We start from the raw sequence: 21,020 nt of genomic DNA, 5'->3' as shown, positions 1-21,020 counted from the left end.
TGGCCACAGATCAAGCCTGCGCACCCAGTAGTCCAGGGGTTCATCGCTCCTCAGAGTGTCGATATCTGCAGTTAATGCCAGGTAGTCCGCTACCTGCCGGTCGAGGCGTTCTTTGAGGGTGGATCCAGAAGGGTTCTGCCGCTGCCTTGGACAAAAAAACATTTGCATGTCTGACGTTACAGAGTGGCCAAAGTGCTTTGTCCTTGCAGGTGCGCTCGTGGCAGGATTACTGGCACCTCTGCCCCTGGAATGTTGATGAGTTCCTGAAGTGACATCACCCTTAAAAGCATTGTACAACATGTTTTGCAGGGTGGTTTGTAAATGCAGCATCCTTTCAGACTTGTGGTATGTTGGTAACATTTCTGCCACTTTATGCTTGTACCGAGGGTCTAGTAGAGTCGCGACCCAGTACAGGTCCTTCTCCTTAAGCCTCTTGATACGGGGGTCCTTCAACAGGCATGACAGCATGAAAGACCCCATTCTCACAAGGTTGGATGCAGAGGTATCCATCTCCGCTTCCTCGTTATCAAGGACTGCATCATCCACGGTCTCCTCCCCCCAGCCACGTACAAGACCAGGGGTCCCCAAAAGGTCACCACTAGCCCCCTGGGAAGCCTGCTCCTGTTGGTCCTCCTCCTCCACAAAGCCACCTTCCTCCTCTGACTCCACTTCTGATACCTCTCCCTGCGTTGCAGCAGGTGCCTGGGTTCGTTCTGGTGATTCCGACCAGAAATCGTGCGCTTCCTGCTCCTCGTCACGCTGGTCTACAGCCTCATCTGTCACTCGTCGCACGGCACGCTCCAGGAAGAAAGCAAAGGGTATTAGGTCGCTGATGGTGCCTTCGGTGCGACTGACCATATTTGTAACCTCTTCAAAAGGGCGCATGAGCCTGCAGGCATCGCGCATAAGCACCCAGTAACGGGGTAAAAAAATCCCCAGCTCTGCAGATCCAGTCCTACCACCCAGTTCAAACAGGTATTCGTTGACGGCTCTTTGTTGTTGCAGCAGACGTTCCAACATGAGGAGCGTTGAATTCCAGCGAGTCTGGCTGTCGCAAATCAAACGCCTGACTGGCATGTTGTACCGCTGCTGAATGTCAGCAAGGCGTGCCATGGCTGTGTAGGACCGTCTGAAATGGGCCGACACCTTCCTGGACTGCCTGAGAATGTCCTGGAATCCTGGGTACTTCGAGACAAAACGTTGGACTATTAAATTCAGAACATGTGCCATGCAGGGCACATGTGTTAAATTGCCCAGTCTCAGTGCTGCCAACAGATTGCTTCCGTTGTCACACACCACTTTTCCGATCTTCAGTTGGTGTGGGGTCAGCCACCGATCGGCCTGTGACTGCAGAGATGACAGGAGTACAGATCCGGTATGGTTTCTGCTTTCCAGGCACGTCATCCCCAAGACAGCATGACAACGGCGTACCTGGCACGTCGAATAGCCTAGGGGGAGCTGGGGGTGCACAGGTGTGGAGGAGGAGGACCCAGCAGCAGAGGACGAAGAAGAGGAAGAAGACGAGGTAGAGAGCGAAGGAGGAGTAGAGGTGGTGGCAGAACCGCGTGCAATCCGTGGCGGTGACACCAACTCCACTGTTGTTGTTGAGCCACACATTCCCTGCTTCCCAGCCATTACCAAGTTCACCCAGTGGGCAGTGTAGGTGACATACCTGCCCTGACCATGCTTGGAGGACCATGCGTCAGTAGTCATATGGACCTTTGCCCCAACACTAAGTGACAGAGATGCGGTGACTTGGCTCTGCACATGGTGGTACAGGTGTGGTATTCCCTTTTTTGAAAAAAAATTGCGGCTGGGTACCTTCCACTGCGGTGTCCCAATTGCTACAAATTTGCGGAAGGCCTCAGAGTCCACCAGCTGGTATGGTAAAAGCTGGCGGGCTAAGAGTGCGGACAAGCCAGCTGTCAGACGCCGGGCAAGGGGGTGACTCGCAGACATTGGCTTCTTACGCTCAAATATGGCCCTCACAGAAACTTGGCTGGGGGCAGATGACTGGGAATGGGAACTGGTGGTCAAGGTGGAAGGCGGAGTGGAGGGTGGTTCAGACGGGTCAAGGACAGCAGAGGTAGAGCAGTAAGATGCTGGACCAGAAGGAGGGTGGCTTTTAGTTTGCCTGTTGCCTTTGAGGTGTTGCTCCCAAAGTGCTTTGTGCTTGCCGTTCATGTGCCTTCGCATAGAAGTTGTACCTATGTGGCTGTTGGGCTTCCCAAGACTCAGTTTCTGACTGCACTCATTGCAAATTACAACGCTTTTGTCAGAGGCACACACCTTAAAAAATTCCCACACTGCTGACCTTTTTGAGGCTGGCAATCTGGCGGTAACAGTAGAAGTCGGCGGCGTTGGCGGCAATGGCGGGTGCGTTGGCCGGCTGACCACAGGTGCCGATACATGTTGTTGCCCTACTGTTCCCTGCGAGCTGTCCTCCCTGCTTCTTCTAAGTCTTATTCTCCTCCTGCCTCTCTGACTCTCCGTCTCTCCATCTGAACTATCCTCCTCTTGCTCTCTTCTACTGGGCACCCACAAAACATCAATCTCCTCATCCTCATTCTCCTCAGATGCATCAATTTCTTCTGACAGCTCACAGAAGGAAGCAGCAGCGGGGACCTCCTCATCACTCATTATGTCCATCTCTGTTGTGTTCTCTGCCAGAATTAAATCTGGTGTAACGTCCTCATCTCCTTCATCTTCTTCTGCCAATAATGGTTGCGCATCACTCAGTTCAAGAAACTCATGTGAAAATAACTCCTCTGACTCCAGTGAAGAAGGGGCGCCAGTGGTGGAGGAAGTGTTACGTGGGGTGGCCATAGCAGTGGAGGATGAGGATGTTGTGGTAAAGTTAGAAACGGTAGAGGATGGGGTGTGCTGTGTAAGCCAGTCAACTACCTCTTCAGCATTTTGGGAGTTCAGGGTCATTGCCTTTTTAAAACTGGGCAATTTCCTAGGGCCACAGGATAGCATAGCAGCACGGCCCCTAGTGCCTCTGCGTGGCGGCCTGCCTTTGCCTGGCATTATTTTTAAAACAACAACAACTCAGGTGGTGTTTCTGGAGACGGTATTATTATTGATATTTAGACAGAATGTGAACAAGCTCACACAGCTAGATGGGAGTTGTTTGAAAATGAAGAACACACTGGGCAAACAAGGCCTACAAGGTCAACGTATACACTACTACAGCAGTGGATACGGAATATATTATTGCTGCCTGAAAAACCTCACTCGGGTGGTGTTTCTGGAGACGGTATTATTATTGATATTTAGACAGAATGTGAACAAGCTCACACAGCTAGATGGTTGTTGTTTGAAGAACACACATTGGGCAAATAATGCCTGCAAGTGCACTACTATTGGTGCACTACTATGAAGAACAGCAACAGCACTGTACACGTTAAAGAACAGTAAGATAAGTAAAAGAAAAAAAAATTTATGTATATTAAAAAAAAAAAATTCTCGGGTTGCTGCTGCTACTAGGAGCAGCACAGCAGCACACCAGTCCCACTCCCCAACACAGCTAGACTAATAGCACTGGGCTGTTAAAGTAGCAAAGTAAAACAACAAAAAAGAAAATAAAAGCAGTCCTTACAAGGACTATTGGGTTATTACAGCAGTCAGCAGATGAGATCAGAAGAGATCAGTGCCCACAGCAGGCAGCTACATACAGAGCACTGCAGTAGAAGGTAGATTACTAGCCAGCAAAGCTACCTAACCTAAAATGTCCCTCAAATCCCTGCAGACTTCTGTCCCTCCAATACAGAGCAGTATCAAGTAGATTACTAGCCAGCAAACTTACTATCAACTGTCCCTCAAAGAAATCAGTGAAATCAGTAACAGCTCTCTCCCTACACTAGTTCTTGCAAGCACACACAGGCAGAATGAAATAACGCTGCAGGGCTTCAGTTTATATATGGAAGGGGAGTGGTCCAGGGGGTGTGGGGGTGGTCCAGGAGGGAGAGCTTCCTGATTGGCTGCCATGTATCTGCTGGTCTGGGGTGAGAGGTCAAAAAAAAGCGCCAGGTAAGGCGAACCCAAAATGGCGAACGTCGCGCGACGTTCGCGAACATTCGGCGAGCGCGAACAGTCGATGTTCGCGCGAACAAGTTCGCCGGCGAACAGTCCGCGACATCCCTATCATCTGATGGCAGTTTATTATTACTACATGCATATTGTTTGCATTCACTGTGTCCAAAGCTTGCAGTTAAATTCCTTAGTGTAAACCTTTAAAGTCACTAGAGATGCACTAAATCTTGCATTTGGCCAAGTAGCAAATCCCTTCACAGGAGATTCAGCCTTGAATTTGAATGCTAAATTGTAAATATTATAATCATTTATAATCACTTTCTGGACTCTAGTATTTCCAGCCAAAATATTTTTTTTGCCTTAGGAAATAAATTGCAATTCAATGCAACTTTACAATATATACATACATTCAGATTTTTTTTATGGTTTCAACATTATTTGTAAATGCAATTGCAACTGAAAGCAGTCCTCTATCTCGGTATTTAGTCCTGGTTCTGACTCTTAAAATAATGTAGTGGGAATCAGTTCTCCTGTTAATTAGCTGGATTTTGCTACATTGTTTCAGTAATCATAATGAACTGTGCAGTAGAGGGGAAAACAGATACTGCTTCTAATAGCAAACTTACAATTAACAATGCATCACCAAAGTTGTACAATGCTTTATCTTGTGGCCTACATTAACAGACCCCCATAAATGTCTATTTCAGGTAAATTGCCTAAAGCAGGTTTAGAGGGCCAGAACTAGTGATAAGCAGCAGATGCACATGCCTTGGGCACAATAGGGCAGGTTCGCTGTAAGAGGGAGAACTTGTAGTGGGTCTGGACAAACCAATAATGTGTATAAGGGATGACTGTTCTACTTTCATACATGTCTAACAAACTGTGTCTGTTTTCCCCACTGAAGGAGTTAACTGTGAAATAGAGATAGATGAATGCCAGTCAGGCCCATGTCAAAATGGAGCCACATGTTGGGACCATATCGGCTACTTCACATGTGACTGTCCAGCGGGTTATGATGGAGAACTCTGTCAGCAAGACATTGATGAGTGCCAGAGCCAGCCCTGTCAGAATGGAGGGCGATGTGTTGATGAAATTAACAGGTAAATCAAAATTGTCCCAGCATTATTCTACTGTGTTGTAAAGCTTTGTACAATTCCATTGGAGTAACGAGAGTGCGCCAGTCCCCCCTGCAATCTTCAGAGCGGCCCAGCGCACTCCAATCCCCATTCTCCCGCCTCCGTCCACTTCACACCCCGCCTCCACCCACTCCCCAGCTCTGTGCTGTCTTGCACTCCAATACCCTGTTGCAGGTAAGAGAGCAGCTGGGGAAGGGGGTTCTTTATAGTTATAGAGGAAGCAGACCCCTGGGCTCCCCTGCAACTGCAGGGTCTGCTTCCTCTATTGTTACGCCACTGCACAGTTCTGTATATTGATCTGCACTAGTTTCTGTATGGGTTTTTATACATAGTTTGGAAAACTAATGACATTATGTATTTCTATTTTGGCACCAAGATCTTCCTTAGTGTATTTTTCACTGATGAGAATCAGAAATTGTATTTAATTTATACGGTAGCATAGTAATTTTAAGTTGAAAAAAATCACAGCTATTGATTTCAAACTTCTTCTCTAGCAATATACCTAAATACTAGAATCAAAGAAACACAGACACTATAACAATAGAATAAATGAAGGGCAATTGGAAAGTTTCTTAGAATTAGCCATTCTATAACATACAAAAAGTTATCTTAAAGGTGAACCACCACTATAACCTGACTATCTACAGTAATTCATTAGTATAATAGCCTAATAAACCTCTGCTGCCTTTTACAACTCCCAGTATACTTGTTAATTGAAGCTAATTAGTGCCAGGTTTATTGCCCTTTTTACAAGAATTTACATTTGCTACTGAATGTGACACTGAGCAGGTTAAGGGCTGAACTCCACGAGGCGATCAGGACCGATTCGTTGGCAAGTGATGACATGCATGAGTAGAATAATTGTCATGCTTGTTATAAACCTTGCCTTTATCACTGATTGTAAAAAAAACTACAATGCATTGGGTCTGTGAGTGTAAAAATATAACAAGTCATACATCATATAACAATTATTTGCTATACTACTATTTGTTTACCTTTGAAGTGTTTCTTTGAGGGGCTAATATGCTCCATTGTACTCAAAGCAACCATTCAGATCTTTGGCAGTGCACGGTGCGCCTTTAAAAGTAATTATTACAAAATCGAGAATGTTTGATTTTTACCCGACCGCCCCGTCGGAGCCCCTTGGCGTATCGTAATCCGATCATTCGACCATACGGCCGAACGTTCGGATTACCCCCGATATAGCCATGCCGTTAGTGGCATATTGTGGAAAGATCCGCTCGTTTGCCGATGTCGCCAAACGAGCGGATCTTTGAGTCTATGGCCAGTGCACAATGGTCTTACTACCCAGTCACATTGGTTGCTGGGGGACTTGATTTTAAATGCACTACATACTTAAAATGCTCACAAATAGTGTGGAACATACAATGAGGGGCCTTGACGTGGCACGTAAGCTTACATATTTTGGCCAAAGTGTGGTACTAATGTTTCATGTTTTGTAATAATTATTTTTTAAAGGTAAACCATACTCTTGCAATTTTTCTCTCTATGTACAAAGATTTTTTTTTTTATCGTTTAAAGCAGCTGGTCACCTCCAGATTGTGGGTTAGACCGAGCAATGGCAATTTTTTTCTGTATTCAAATCTTTGGTTATATTTTATAACTTTTCAAAACTGATTTCCGTTTGGTTGCCATGTGTAACTTAAATAATGATTATTTAACACCTATTTTAGTGAATGAGTCTCTTGCAGACTATTGATTATCCAAGAAGTTTATTAGATTGAGTGAAATGCACTAGTAATTGACATCCCAGGTTCTGCAGACCCACCCTGTCTATATTCAACTACTGTAGATGTGTTTAACTATGTATTATACCTCCCCCTTCAGGCTGTGTAGCAAGGACTGTTATGAATGAAGTACTATTATAACGTACAATGCTTCCTTCTGCCTCCGTTGAGGCCGGTGTGTTTTTCTTGAATGCATATTGATTTGGGCTGTGTATTTCAGGTTCCAGTGTGATTGCAGTCATACTGGCTTTGTTGGAGACCACTGTGAAATAGAAATCTTGGAGTGTGACTCTAATCCTTGTCAGAACAATGCAACGTGTGTGGAGAGAGTCAAGGGCTACGAATGCTTGTGCTGGAGAGGTGAGGAACAGATCTCTATGCGTTTGGGCAAGTTTTTAGTATTACTGCTTTGCAGTACCGGTGTGGGACCTGTTATCCAGAATGCTTGGGACCTGGGGTTTTCCAGATAATGGATCTTTCTGTAATTTGGATCTCGATACCTTAAGCAGAAAATTCGCAAAGAGCAAAACTTTCAGTGGGGCAATGTAATATTCTTCTTTTGGCTTTTATTGCATTGCAAAACGTAATTGTGCATTGTGAACCTTTAAAACCTGCTCTGCAGTTTCGTTAAATACTTTAAAAGAATGGTTTGCGATTGCGAAATTTTATTACATACACTATCCCTCATCCATATCTCACCGTCACGCGAGGAGGAAAGTGTTCGCAAAGGCAACAATTTTCACTTTGGGATTGCGAATGATTTTTGCGTTACATTCCCGCTTAAGTCTACTAAAGAAAAACTTTTAAACATTGATTTAACCAAATAGGTTTGTTTTGGCAGTTACGATTAATTATAACTTAGTTTAAATATAGTGCATGGCACAGTTTCATTATTACAGAGAAAAAGGAAATATTTTTTAACAAATTTTAATTATTTGATGAAAATGTAGTCTATGGGAGACAGCCTTCCTTTAATTCTGAGCTTTCTGGATAACGGGTTTTTCAGATTACGGATACCATACATGTACTAGGTTCTGGGTTCAGTTTCCATTTAGTCTACATAACTGGTAATATAATAATAACATAATTGAAATAATTCTGTGCTGTATTCAGGGCTTGTTTGTACTAGCCCACTTACCTGTTCTCCTGCTCAGTTAGGGCAATTGCTAGGCGTTAGTGCACTGCTGTGCAGGCTCCCCTTCTGGAGGTAAAGTGAGTTTCAGGCCTTGTAGGAGCAGGGGATATGTGCATGTAATCGTTTATGGCTATACAATTGTATCCGCTCTGCCATTAGAATCTCTCTCTCCCTCCCTCTTAGGATATTCTGGAATTCATTGTGAAACTGATGATAATGAATGTACTGAGAAGCCATGTGAGAATGGCGGCCTATGTCTTCAACTATCCAACCAATCGTATTATGGCACAGAACCAGAATTTGGTGACAAGTTCAGCTACAGCCAAGCAGCAGGGTATTTGTGCCGCTGCCAGCCAGGATTTACAGGTAAGCATTTGGCAGGGGATAAGGAAAATTTGCATCAGATTTAATAATATATTTTTTATGAACGTAAGCTGCTTTTCATAGCAACAACCACACAGCGGAAAGCTAGCAGGGAGTTCAGCAAGAGCTGAAGGGCTATGGGTTGGTTATTCTCAAGGTTGCCATCATGGGGGAAAGGGGGGTACTGTTGTCCAGTGCCCAAGTCTTCCAAACTGGGACCGGTCGCATTGCAAAGGAAATGCAAATTGTGTCAATTAAGTTTAAAGTTACAGCCAAATTTACATCATTTAAAAGTAATTTCCAAAAAAGATGTCTAGAAACGTATAAAACTTTTGTACATTACTTTTGTAGAAGCATATAAAACTTTTACACAATGAAACGAGGCAGAGCAGTTTGAAGGGGCAGGCGTATTGGCAGGGTTTAAAGGAGAAGGAAAGCTACGGAGGCATTTTATTGCCAATAGATTAGCTGCAATAGTGCAAGCTAGAATGCTATATTTATTCTGTAGAATGTTTTACCATACCTGAGTAAACAGCTCTAGAAGCTCTCTGTTTGTTTAGGATAGGAGCTGCAGTATTAATGTGGTGTGACATCACTTCCTGCCTGAGTCTCTCCCTGCTCTGGGCTCAGATTACAGTAGAGAAGGGAGGGGTGGGGGGAGAGGCACAAACTGAGCATGCTCTTGCCCAGGGCAATGAGGTTTAAGCTGAAGGCAGGAAGTCTGATACAGAAGCCCATGAGTACACAATAGAAAGAAAGAAATGCAGTGTTTCTTTTGACAGGGGACTCAAAGCAACATTACTTTGGGGGTTTACTGGTATATTTAGATGGACTTTTCTGATAAGGCTTACTTAGTTTTAACCTTTCCTTCTCCTTTAAAGGAATTCTGTCATGATTTTTATGGGTAGTTTTTATGGGTAGTTTACACTGCAAATATTTCATTTTACCATGTAAAATGTAATTTCTAACCCAAGTGTATTGTTTTAGTTCTAATATTGATTGGTTATATGCTTTCAGAAAGAGGCTGCACTTTAGGATGGATCAGGCAGGTTATTGTTTCTCCTACTCAATGTAATTGAATAAGTTGCAGTGGGACATGGATTTTTACTATTGAATGCTGTTATTATATCTACCAGGGAGCTGTTATCTGGTTACCTTCCAATAGTTCTGCTGATGGGCTGCTGAGGGTGGGGAAAGGAACTTGCAGTGCAGCAGTAAAGAGTGACTGACATTTATCAGAGCACAAGTCCCATGACTGGGGGCGCCTGGGAAACTGACAATATGTCTAGCCTCATGTCAGATTTCAAAATTAAATATAAAAAAAAAATCAGTTTTCTCTTTTGAAAAACAGATTTCAGTTCAGAAGTTGCTCTATTAACTGAAGCATTTTGAAAAGAAACATGTTTTCCTATTACAGTATCCCTTTAAACATAAGGCAGCCTCCACAGTCCCCCAATGAATTAACTTATTAACACATAAAACTATGGAACTATTTACATTAAGTGCTTATTATTGAGTGGCATGGTGAGCCTGGTTATACTTATTTATCTTGGGGCTTTAGCGTAAGGGTAAGCTTTCTTCATTACACTGGTCCATGTATGTATTATTTACAAAATTAACTGGATTCTGGTAAAATAAGCCCAACAAAGGCTTAAAGTCTCCTGTTAAATGGTGTAATCATAAAGTTGCAACATGCCTGATGGATGGATGGAGTATAACTGGGAATATATATTGCAGGTTCCAACTGCTCTGTCAACATCAACGAATGTGAATCTGGGCCGTGTGTAAATGGTGGAACCTGCATCGACTTAATCAATGGCTTCCTGTGTAGCTGTGTTTCTGGATATACCGGTAGGGCAAACTGGTTTTGTAATGTTCTAAATGATTGGTTACCCAACTGATACCCATTCAGTGTAATTGTTTAGGATACATAGTGGAAAAGGAGTCACTGAGTAAGTCTGGTTTGCAAAATGTATTGTATTGCTTAGCCTCCTGTCTGTACTTTCAATAATGGAAGTATTTATGAAGTTATGCATTCAGCGTGCTTTATAATTGCATAAACTAATTACACAAATGTATTAACATGAGTAATGATAAACAAGAAACATGCTTTGTAGAAGTGCTTTTTGGTATATTTCAATGTTTTTCATATCTTTATAAATATCCTAGTGTTGGACTGGGATACCAGAGGCCTACAAGAAAAACTAAGACTGTAGGCCCACTTTCCAAACTATCTTTCCTCCTCTCCTTGCTCGACTTCTTTATTATCCTAGTCTTTTATCTCTACATACTATACTCGATTCTTCCAATATTAAGTTTATATTTTCCCCATAAAGAAATAGGGAATTACAATGAAATATGCCAAATGGTTAGAATCCAGAGGGCCCACTGACACATGGGCCCACCGGGATTTTTCCTGGTATCCCGGTGGGCTATTCTGACACTGCTTGGGAGTTCATCCGCTCAGATAGTCAGAAAGTGTTGCGCATCTTGTTGGATGGTACAAACAATTAGATCTTAGAGCAAGTGTGCAGGTAAGCATTTACATAAACTATAGCTTTTTAAGCAATTTCTGAGGTATTATCAGTTTTAGACTTCTAATATCAGGCTTTAAAGTGTTTACTGACCATGAAGGTAGCACCTCTAATAGATGCACAGTTTTATGTGAACACCAAAATTAGGTTCAGGCTGGGCAGGCCCTGGTTCCCCCAGGCCGCTGATCTCCCTCCCCTGACGCACTGAAGTAGGTTTAATTTATGTGCGCTCCTGTGGAGATATATGCACGGATATATGCACGAATATATGCACACAAGCAATGTCTCAACAGTGACTGTCCAGGTAAGGAAAATATATGAACTTAAACCCATATTATCAACATAAATTATATAAATAGAGTCCTCTGTCCTTCAACCTTGAACTACTTGATATATTCACTCCAGGTTGGTGTCTATTACTATTCTTCAGTAACTTGTGTTTATAAAAAAGATTTATTCTGTTTGTATTTATGGTGTGGTCTGTTTTTCCCATGAAAAGCTGGCAAATTCCCTTATTAAGGTAGATATATAATAAGAAAGGTCGTATGATTATGACCTCACTACTTTGAAAAAGGCAGTGGAGAGGAAGTAATAGAATAACACCATTTAAAATAAAAAAATAGTTGTTAGGCATGTTCATTAAAGGGTCCGTCAAGGGTCGTTAACTGTAGTAAGCCTCAGTGCTGGGAATAGTTTGCAGGTCTTTAAAAAAAAAAAAATTTTTAAACATTTTTTTGCTAACTCTTCGTATGTTATAGAATGGTCAGTTCTAAGCAACATTTCAGTTGGTTGTCAATTTAAATTATTTCCCTCTTCTGCTGACTCTTTCTAGCATTCAAATGGGGGTCACTGATCCCATCTAAAAAACAAATGCTCTGTAATGCTCTGTAAGGCTGCAAATGTATTGTTATTGTAACTTTGTATTCATCATCTTTCTGTTCAGACCCTCTCTCATATTTCAGGCTCTTATTCAAATCAATGCATGGTTGATGGGGTCATTTGAACCCTAGCAACCCGATTGCTGAAATTGCAATCTGCAGAGCTGCTTAATAAAAAAACAAAATAATTTCACAAATAATGAAAAATGAAAGCCAATTGCAAAATGTCTGAGTATCACTCTCTACGTCATACTAAAAGTTAAGTCAAAGGTGAATAACCACTTTAATAAATGGATAGATCTCATGATCATTCTGTGCTGCCTAAAGATGCTGGAATCTTGCCATATAAGACTAGGCTTTGTGGGGGAGCCTTCTTCTCTGAGGTCAGTTTTGCCATGTAAGGTGCCAGCCTCCATGCATTTGGGTATGAGGGAGAGACTAGGAATTCGGTGGGAGTTGATTGTGAGCAACATACCCTGCAGTAATTGTGAGCAGGATAATATATCTGGCCATACTAGCTGAGAGCAGACCAGGAATGTCTGCTGTGATAGAACTTGAGATGCCCTAGGAAGGTATCTGCTTCATTTCTGTAGGTATAACTGTTATATATCCATACCTCCCAACTGTCCCATTTTTCGCGGGACAGTCCCGATTGTAACAGCTCAACCCGCAGTCCCAGGTTTGTTACTGAAATATCCAGACTTTCTCTTTGATCTTCTGCACTGAACAGCCAGGAAATTATACACATTTTCTAACTTAATTGGATTTTAGCAGAGAGCCGAGAATGGAATACTTTTGTAACAATTTAAGATAAGCAGGTCTCTTGGGGAAAATGACTTGGAGCTTAAAGGGCAATTCACCTTCATTAGTAAAATTGTAATAACACTTAAAAACCACAGAAATGTGTTCAAACTTTCATGACCTACCAAATTTTGTAAAATTGACATGGTAATTTGGCATCAAAAATGGGGCATGGTCAAAATATTTTTGTTCCTCTTTCCAAAATGTTGGGAGGTATGTATATTATGTTGTATATCATGCACGTTACCAGTTTTGTAGCTTTAAGAGAATTTGATAAATGGAGTCACTAAGCGGAAAGAGAGAACGAGACTGTGCGAACAGAACAGCCCAACCTGAAAGGAAAATAAAGCCAATAATACCCTCAACTTTGATGATTAATCCTCCCAGAGTCAGGTTTTTAGTTTGTATTAGGATCACTGACACTTCACCTAGCTAGTTACAAAAACAGCTCAGGGACATTATTACTATGTGACACAACCACTTGCCTGTTTCATGCAGTCCAGTCTAACAGACATCTCCCCATTCTTTATTTCTTTCGTCCAGTTTCAAAAAACTAAGCTTTTGACTTGCTATGTAACTCGGTCAAGCTCATTTATCACTTCACTGCACAAATCCTTGTTTAAGTAAGATCTGAGGGCCTGAGGCTGACCTACAAAGCTTCTTGCTGTGCCATCATCTCTTCATGCTCTTGTAATTACTCCTGTTTGCTATGTATAGAGCATATACTGTTAATGTTTAAATGCAGATATTTTAAAATAAAATGCACTTCCTGTAAATCACTGGGATTTTTATCAGTAGCACCTCCTGCCTTCAGGAGTGTACATTCTGGATGGACTCAAAGGTTTTCTAACTGCATTAAAAAAAGGCAATTGCATGGCTGTCCCACCTAATGCATACCTCTCAACATTTTGGAAGTAAAAAGGGAAAAATTTTCGCGCGTAGTGCAGCAATTTTTTTTGACCATGCCCCTTTCTGTGGCCACACCCCCTTAATTTTCTGGCTGTTCAGTGCAGAGAAAATAGGGACTTTCCAGTACAAATGAGGGACTGCAGGTTGAGCTGTCAAAAGACTATTAGGTTTATTTAATGTTTATATATATATATATATATATATAATGTCAAGATTCTGAATCTTTCCGTGATTTGGATCTTCATAATTTTTAGTGATACTGACACTAAAAAACTACTTTTTAAAATATGAAAGTTACCTATAGGTCATGTTGATCGTTTTTTGCTGAGAGGTTTGTTTTTGTAAGTAGTTGTTAGTTAAAGTTCCTAAGCCTAACTGTTTTGCCAACCTAACTGTCCCGTCTTAAAGTTTCTAATGCTAACGGACTCCTGCTGCACAAATATGGCAGCCCCCTCATAGATGAACACAGGGATTCAGAAGGGCAATGGAAGAGCATAAGGCCAATACTTTATATCAAAATTATAAGTAGCATGTAAACCCAATATTATGATAGATGAAAAAAAGATGTAATTTCTGGTGTCAGTATCTCTTTGTCTACTAGAAAATAATGTAAACATGTTCGAACTGTTACAAAATGAACTCTTTTGAATTTATGCATAGAGGGGGGGTGGCAATGAAATGTTAACTACCTTTACACAATCACTCAAACAGATTAAGGAAGGAGAGAGGGGGAGAAAGAGAAAGTGCAGATATGCACAAGGGAAGTAATGTTTGTTGCAGCTGTTTTCTTTTTTTTTCTTTAAAAACAAAGTTTTTTTAATATTTGACAAGGGGAGGGGGGGACGATTAGACAGGTGGTAGGGCAAATAGGTAACTCTTCCAAGGAATCAACACGGCACGGCTACATCATTGGGGGTATAGAGTCACTTACACAGGGGTATGAGAGTGAGAAGGGGATAACATAATCAACAGAGAGTACACTGAAGGGGTAGATAAGTACTGATTAAGTACAACACATTTACAGTGGGGATGGGCTGCACACTAGGCACATAAAGAGGGTTGAAGTATTAAAAGATCACATAAATCACAAAATACAGGAATACTGAGGCGTGTAAAGGCGACACATTATGGGCAGTAGTAAATACTCCACAGGATAATATATAAGATATTTGATAAGCGTGACAAGGGCTACACATTTTATAATTTAACAAAGGGAGACAAGCACAATGGAGAAGGGAGGTGGGGCACTAATATAGTTAAATCACTGAAAACCCTGGAAGACTGCTATTTGCCATACCCGCTTGAGATGCCCCCGGGAGCCAAGTCAGTCTTGACTTGGTATGGAATGTAAGACCTTTCACTTCTTCCTCTTCTTCTTTTCCTTTCCGAAATGGGTTAAGGGAGGGTAATAGTTAAGTAGCTAAGTAGCAAGGTTTAAATCAAAGGCAGAGGGAAAAGGCTAGATTAGTATGGAAATTATAAAAAACAAAAAAAAACAAAAACAATAAATAAAAAAAAAAAGGGGGTAAAAGGATACGCTCTGGCAAGCAACCCAAATAGGTTTAGGTTTATCTGGAATAAGAACTCAGCTGCCTCTTGAAGGAGACAGCAAAGCGGCAGTTATAACTCCCCACATAATTGCGCCTAGGCGCACCTAGCCGCCCTTGGGGAACAGCAAGAGGATATCTCCTCTATAAGTCTGAGGCGGCACATTGATTTCCCACCATGCAAGTGGGATATCTTGTCTTTTTCAGTTCTTTAACTTGTTTTTCTTATATCTTATTTTTTCTTTTTTCTCTTAGAGTAGATGATATAGGACATAAGGGAAAAATTATAATGGTACACGTTATAACAAGGTATTTTAAAGGGAATGTGCTCAATTGTAAGTTATAATGTAAATGGGTTGAATGAACCGGTTAAGAGAAGCCAAATCCTTAATACATGTAAAAAACTCCAGGCACATATAATAATGCTGCAAGAAACACATTTTAAAGAAGGTCATACCCCAAGGATAATGGATAGACATTATACACAGATTTACTATAGTAATAACCCCGAGAAGAAAGCAACAGGAGTTCTGATAATAATCCACAAAGACCTACCATTTGTTCTCCAAGAGAAGAAAATAGATAAAGAAGGTAGATACGTTATTATAAAGGGGAACCTAGGGGCTTTTAGGGTATCTATAGCAAATGTGTACGCGCCCAACACAGCACAGGTGAAATTTTTAAACAAGTTTTTAGAAGAGTTAACTAATTTTAAAGAAGGATTAGTAATAATGGGAGGGGATTTAAATTTGATGTTTAACCCATTAATGGACTCTTCCAACGGGAAAAGCCAAATATCCTATAAGGGGATAAAAAGTATAAAAAAAAAATTGGAAGATATATGTTTGGTTGACACTTGGAGAGTCCTACATCCGAAAGTTAAAGATTACACACATTTTTCAAAAAAGTATAAGGTTTATACGCGGATAGACTATTTATTTGTTTCACAAAGGGGGCTCCACTGGGTCAAAGAGGCCAAAATTGCAACAAATCTGTTCTCAGATCACTACCCAATATATTTTAAGTTGAATCTACCTCAAATAAACGATAAAGAATACACATGGAGGTTCAACAATTTATTATTACACAAAAAAGACACAAAGAACAAAATAAGGGATATGATACAACAAATACTAAAAGAGAACTCAGGACCAGATGTTAGTGTGGCGACATTGTGGGAAACCAAAAAATGTGTGCTTAGAGGCCAGTTGATAGCTCTTGGTAGTAATCTAAAGAAAGAAAAAGAGAAACAAATTAATAATTTAATTAAAGAGATTTCTAACTTGGAACAGATACACAAAATAAAAATAACAGAAGATATACTAGAGCAGTTAGAAAAGAAAAGAATACAATTGAAAGCAATACTTGACCAAGGCTCATATAAAGCATACATGAATAGTAAACAGTAAGGATATGAACTGGGGGATAAATGTAATAAATATTTCGCTCAAAGACTGAAAAAAATGAACAGGGCTACCCATATTACATCAATAAAAGGCAAGGACCAAAAGATTTGTTACGACACACATAATATTGCCAAAACATTCCAGCAATATTATCAAACATTATATAGATTACAGGAAGGGGCTGACCATAAAGATAAATTAGAGGAAATGGATAAATTTATAGAGGAAGCTCAATTACCATCTTTAAGAGTGAAAGACAGAACTATACTGGACTCATCTTTCACACCTCAAGAAATAAGTGACACCATAGATTCATTGGCTGTGGAAAAGAGTCCGGGTCCAGATGGTTTCAGTGCACTGTACTATAAAACGTATAAAACAGAACTAATACCCTTGTTGTGTTCCTATTATAATACTATTGATCGAACATGTGGGTTTCATAAACAGGCAAAAGAAGCTAACATCATTATTATCCCAAAAGAGGGGAAAGATCCCCAGCTTTGTGAGAGCTACAGGCCAATTTCCCTAATAAACATAGATTTAAAAATATACACTAAAATAATAGCAAACCGACTGAAAAAATACTTACCGGATTTAATTCACGACGACCAGGCTGGGTTTATACCTAAAAGAGAGGGAAAAGATAACATCTATAAAATCTTATCATTATTGAAAATAGGGCAAATAGATGGGCACAAAGTACAACCTCCAACAATACTTGTTACAACAGATGCTGAAAAGGCATTTGATAGAGTGGGTTGGCCGTTCTTGGAAAAAGTACTGAGAGGATTTGGAATGGGGGAGATTACCATAAATCGTATTTTAGCTCTTTATAAAGATCCATACGCAAGAGTTAAAGTGAATGGTAAACTATCTGATCCAGTATATATCTGCAATGGAACCAGGCAGGGCTGTCCGCTATCACCACTGTTATTCGTGTTGGTGATTGAGACACTATTGTCACATATCAGATTGGAAGCAAATATAGGGGGAATGAAGTTTGGAGATAAAGAGTATAAGACAATAGCTTTTGCTGATGATATGCTAATTTTTGTCTCTAATCCGATGTCCTCCTTACCTAGCCTTCTAACACTTATAGAATATTTTGGAACCCTATCAAACTTTAAGGTTAACCTTACAAAATCCCAAATTCTGAATATCAATACCCCAGAAAATATAATGGAGAGGTTAACAAACAACTTTCTCTTTAAAAAGGCAAATCATAGTATTAGATACTTGGGTGTCAATATAACTCCAAATATGTCCGATTTATATAACAGTAATTTTGTCCCCTTATTGCCAACATTACAGGACAAGGTAAATAAATGGAATAAAATAAACCTGTCATGGATGGGGAGAGTACAAGCAATGAAAATGTTCCTGATGCCTAAACTGAACTACTATCTACAAGTTCTGACAATTAGATTACCAGCGGTTTTTTTCAAGAAAATTAAATCCTTGTTTATAAAATTTATTTGGAATGGCAAACAGGCTAGGATCCAATATAGACAACTAATATTACCATTAGATAGAGGAGGGTTAGCTATTCCAGATGCCTGGTTATACTATATTTCAGCCCATTTATCACGTATAAAACAATGGGCAGGTGAGGTAAGGAAGAAAGAGTGGGTAGTTCTAGAACATCAATGGGCAGGGATACCTTTGTTAAATTTTTTATGGTGTGAACCCAAAAGTATACCGGATAGGGTGAAGGCCCACCCTCTAATAGCTCCCACACTTAGGATTTGGAATTGCAACAGAATAAAGATGAACCTGACTAAAACGCCCTTTATATTACAACCCCTAATATACAACATTTCATTTATACCCAGTTTGGAGAGTGGAGCCTTCAGGGATTGGCGGGTACTTGAGGGGAGACCAACAAGAATTAGTGATTTTCTGGTAAACAATAAATTGATTTCATTAAAAGAAATTCAAAAGAAATGGGGAAATCATGTTAGAGATGTATGGAACTACTGCCAAGTGCAAAATTATATTTATAAATTTAAAGAGGAAGATTGGGATAGAAAACCGACCAAATGGGAAAAATTATTGGAAAGCAAAGAGGTCCCTAACAAAGCAATATCTATTATATATAAACTGTTATTATCAAATATTTCTCTGGGCAAAGACACAGCTCTCAGGGAATGGGAAAAAGATCTGGATATTAAGATCCCCCCCGAGATGTGGAATAAGACCCTGTTACAAGCCCACAAATCATCTAGAGCGGCAAGAGTGAGGGAAATGAATTTCAAAATAGTTACTAGATGGCACCTCACACCAACTAAGCTGAATAGGATGTATCCTGAACTTTCAGATGTATGTTGGAGATGTGGTAGGGAGAGGGGGACACACGCGCACATATGGTGTAAGTGTAAGGATTTGCAAGATTATTGGGGTAAAATCTTGAAAGTAATAAAAGAAATAACCAACACCAACTTGTCGATGGAAGATGTCCCTTTGATTCTGTTAAGCCTAGATATTGATAAAAAGGGTTTACTAAGGGACCCACTTACCTTACATTTGCTAGGTCTAGGTTAGGTCATTAATCCCAAGATATTGGAGGAAGACAGTTCCACCAAACAGCACGGAGTGGCAGCAGGTAGTAGAGCACACTGGGAAGATGGAAGAAATAACACACATTATTCATAACAAGAGTGCTAAATACTGGGACATCTGGGAACCATGGGTTAGGTTTATAAATAAATCGTGATAAAAGGGACTTCAGGTTGAAAGAGGATTAAAGGGAGGATCCTTCTGAGTATAGATAGGAATGCCCGGGGGACGGGGTAAGCGAGTTAGGTGGAGTAATAAAATTTGTAATTGGTCCAAGTATCCCTGAAGGTTTAGGAGATGGCCAGCTGGTGTAGCAAGTGGATTTCGGAAGCAAACAGCTACGAGATAGCTTGGGTCTTATATATTCTTAATCTACTCTATTTTTTTTTTTATTTTTTTTTATTTTTCCTTTCACTTTTCTATTTATTTATATCTATGGTATTGTTTCATTTTTGTAAAATCTGTAAAAAAAAAAAAAAAAAAAAAGAAAAGAATGTAAACATGAAATAAACCCAATAGGCTGGTTTTGCTTACAATAAGGATTAATCGTGTCTTAGTTTGGATCAAGTACAAAGTACTGTTTTATTATTACAGAGAAAAGGGAAATCATTTTAATGTAGATTATTTGGTTAAAATGGAATTTAGAGGAAATGGCTTTTCCGTAATTCGAAGCTTTCTGGATAATGGGTTTCCAGCAGTAGCGTAACGATATGTTACTGGGCCCCACAGCAAATTTATCTTAGGGCCCCCAGCATATCCAGATTTTGTCCTGTTTTACCAATAGATGTTGAAAATGCTCATTAATTAGGGCTTCATGGGTCCCCCTATACCTTCTAGGCCCACTGCAGCCGCAGGGGTCTGCTTCCTCTATAGTTACGTCCCTGGTTTCCGGATAACGGATCCCATACCTGTATGTATGTATAACAACGTATATAACAGGCAAAGCTGATTTCCTGCTCCATGATTTGTGACTACTAATTTTAGCTTCTCAACAGCATAAAAATGTAAATAGACTGTGCCAGTCTATTGCCAGACTGTGCAAATTACTACTGATACTATCATAGGGACAGATTTATCAAACCAAGAGTTTAGAGTTTAATAAAAAAAACTCGCCCATGTTCTATTCATTCCCATGGGATTTTTATAAATGGGTGAAAGTCAGTATTAAACTCTAAACTCACATTTTGATAAATCTGCCCATATGTGTTATCATTTTTATGTTGATCAACACACAGTGATTTATTTCCATTGATTTCAAAGAATTTAACATCACTTATTTATCTGTTGTTGGCACAGCATAAATGTCTATAAATGGAATTTTTCCTTTTTTTGGGAAATTAAGGGGCCGATTCACTAACTTCGAGTAAAGGATTCAAAGTAAAAAAACTTCGAATTTCGAAGTGTTTTTTGGGCTACTTCGACCATCGAATGGGCTACTTCGACCTTCGACTACGACTTCGAATCGAAGGATTCAAACTAAAAATCATTTGACTATTCGACCATTCGATAATCGAAGTACTGTCTCTTTAAAAAAAACTTCGACCCCCTAGTTCGCCATCTAAAACCTACCGAACTCAATGTTAGCCTATGGGGAAGGTCCCCATAGGCTTTCCTAAGTTTTTTTTATCGAAGGATATTCCTTCGATCGGTGGATTAAAATCCTTCGAATCGAACGTTTCGAAGGATTTAATCGTTCGATCGAAGGAATAATCCTTCGATCGTTCGATCGAACTATCTGTGCTAAATCCTTCGACTTCGATATTCGAAGTCGAAGGATTTTAATTCCCAGTCGAATATCGAGGGTTAATTAACCCTCAATATTCGACCCTTGGTGAATCGGCCCCCAAATGTATAGTACAGATTTTTTTTTGATCCATGTGCAGATGTTGGTTAAATATACCATAAAGGTAGTCAAGTGCAATGTGCAAAGTACAATTTCAGTCGCTATGTTTTGCTTTTTTACTCAGAGTGC

The 21,020-nt window shown here is 40.3% G+C and overlaps 1 protein-coding gene across 4 annotated transcripts in view; it reads left to right on the top strand.

The window, feature by feature from the left end:
- The window catches only part of crb2.S (crumbs 2, cell polarity complex component S homeolog), an 80,842-nt gene that overhangs the window by 24,773 nt on the left and 35,049 nt on the right, over window positions 1-21,020 (top strand). For all 4 annotated transcript variants that reach the window (XM_041574055.1, XM_018231822.2, XM_018231821.2 and 1 more), the window contains 4 exon segments: window positions 4,940-5,135; window positions 7,140-7,279; window positions 8,238-8,420; window positions 10,155-10,268. In XM_041574055.1, coding sequence (XP_041429989.1) covers window positions 4,940-5,135; window positions 7,140-7,279; window positions 8,238-8,420; window positions 10,155-10,268 — 633 coding nt within the window.

The sequence above is a fragment of the Xenopus laevis genome, chromosome 8S (assembly GCF_017654675.1).
Source record: "Xenopus laevis strain J_2021 chromosome 8S, Xenopus_laevis_v10.1, whole genome shotgun sequence".
Taxonomy (NCBI): domain Eukaryota; kingdom Metazoa; phylum Chordata; class Amphibia; order Anura; family Pipidae; genus Xenopus; species Xenopus laevis.
This window is presented reverse-complemented; position numbering and strand designations above follow the sequence as displayed.